Source organism: Limulus polyphemus, unplaced genomic scaffold (assembly GCF_000517525.1).
Source record: "Limulus polyphemus unplaced genomic scaffold, Limulus_polyphemus-2.1.2 Scaffold9740, whole genome shotgun sequence".
Taxonomy (NCBI): domain Eukaryota; kingdom Metazoa; phylum Arthropoda; class Merostomata; order Xiphosura; family Limulidae; genus Limulus; species Limulus polyphemus.
In genome coordinates this window covers 6,509-7,880 of record NW_013675350.1, presented here as the reverse complement: position 1 = coordinate 7,880, position 1,372 = coordinate 6,509, and the positions used below count along the sequence as shown (strand labels likewise).

Below are 1,372 nucleotides of genomic sequence, written 5' to 3'. Positions count from 1 at the left end.
ACTGTTTGCTGACTGAAGTCTCTGTATTTTAGTTTATTTTCTCACCAAGCTGAGCGAAGTCTCTGTATTTTAGTTTATTTTCTCACCAAGCTGACTGAAGTCTCTGTATTTTAGTTTATTTTCTCACCAAGCTGAGCGAAGTCTCTGTATTTTAGTTTATTTTCTCACCAAGCTGACTGAAGTCTCTGTATTTTAGTTTGTTTTCTCACCAAGCTGACTGAAGTCTCTGTATTTTAGTTTATTTTCTCACCAAGCTGAGCGAAGTCTCTGTATTTTAGTTTATTTTCTCACCAAGCTGAGCGAAGTCTCTGTATTTTAGTTTATTTTCTCACCAAGCTGACTGAAGTCTCTGTATTTTAGTTTATTTTCTCACCTCGCTGAGTGAAGTCTCTGTATTTTAGTTTGTTTTATCACCAAGCTGACTGAAGTCTCTGTATTTTAGTTTATTTTCTCACCTTGCTGAGTGAAGTCTCTGTATTTTAGTTTATTTTCTCACCAGGCTGACTGAGGTCTCTGTATTTTAGTTTATTTTCTCACCAAGCTGAGTGAAGTCTCTGTATTTTAGTTTATTTTCTCACCAAGCTGACTGAAGTCTCTGTATTTTAGTTTATTTTCTCACCATGCTGAATGAAGTCTCTGTGTTTTAGTTTATTTTCTCATCAAGCTGACTGAAGTCTCTGTATTTTAGTTTATTTTCTCACCAAGCTGACTGAAGTCTCTGTATTTTAGTTTATTTTCTCACCAGGCTGACTGAAGTCCCAGCTTTGTTAAAACAGTTATCAGTTATATTATAACATCAGGTAGGACAATAAGTTCAGAATGTCAACAGATTACATTAACTATAAGGCGAACAGAAGCAGCTTTACGTTTATACCATAAACACTAAGTAAATAATACACTGAACAACATACAAATATAATATGAACGAAAGTATACAAAAGCTTACATCAACAAAAACTCCAGGCATGGGATAGATTTGGGCAGAAGGTGTGTCTCGTGGTATGTACCGATAAAACTCTGTTTCATTTTTATACCACTTGATAGCGTACAACACATCCGTTTCTAAGTCATAGGTACAGTTCAGCCACATGGGGTCGCCCCTCAGTATCACTGGCGGCACGTGCAGGTTTACCAATCTGAGACAACAGCCACCTAGGAGAACGAAAAACAAATATTAAAAAAAAACAATAGTTAATAATTGTTTAATATTCATTATTAACAATAGCTAATAATTGTTTAATATTCATTATTAACAATAGCTAATAATTGTTTAATATTCATTATTAACAATAGTTAATCATTGTTTAATATTCATTATTAACAATAGTTAATAATTGTTTAATATTCATTATTAACAATAGTTAATCATTGT

At 33.2% G+C, this 1,372-nt stretch overlaps 1 protein-coding gene across 1 annotated transcript in view; it reads right to left on the bottom strand.

Annotated features, from left to right (window-relative positions):
- LOC106476067 (synaptogenesis protein syg-2-like) overlaps positions 1–1,162 on the bottom strand; it is a gene marked incomplete at its 5' end in the record, with an annotated part of 12,802 nt that extends 11,640 nt beyond the window's left edge. Inside the window, one exon of the mRNA XM_013936740.2 lies at positions 947–1,162. Within this exon, the coding sequence (XP_013792194.2) occupies positions 947–1,162 (216 nt within the window). The remainder of the gene's footprint in view (positions 1–946) is intronic.
- Positions 1,163–1,372: the final 210 nt, after the last annotated feature.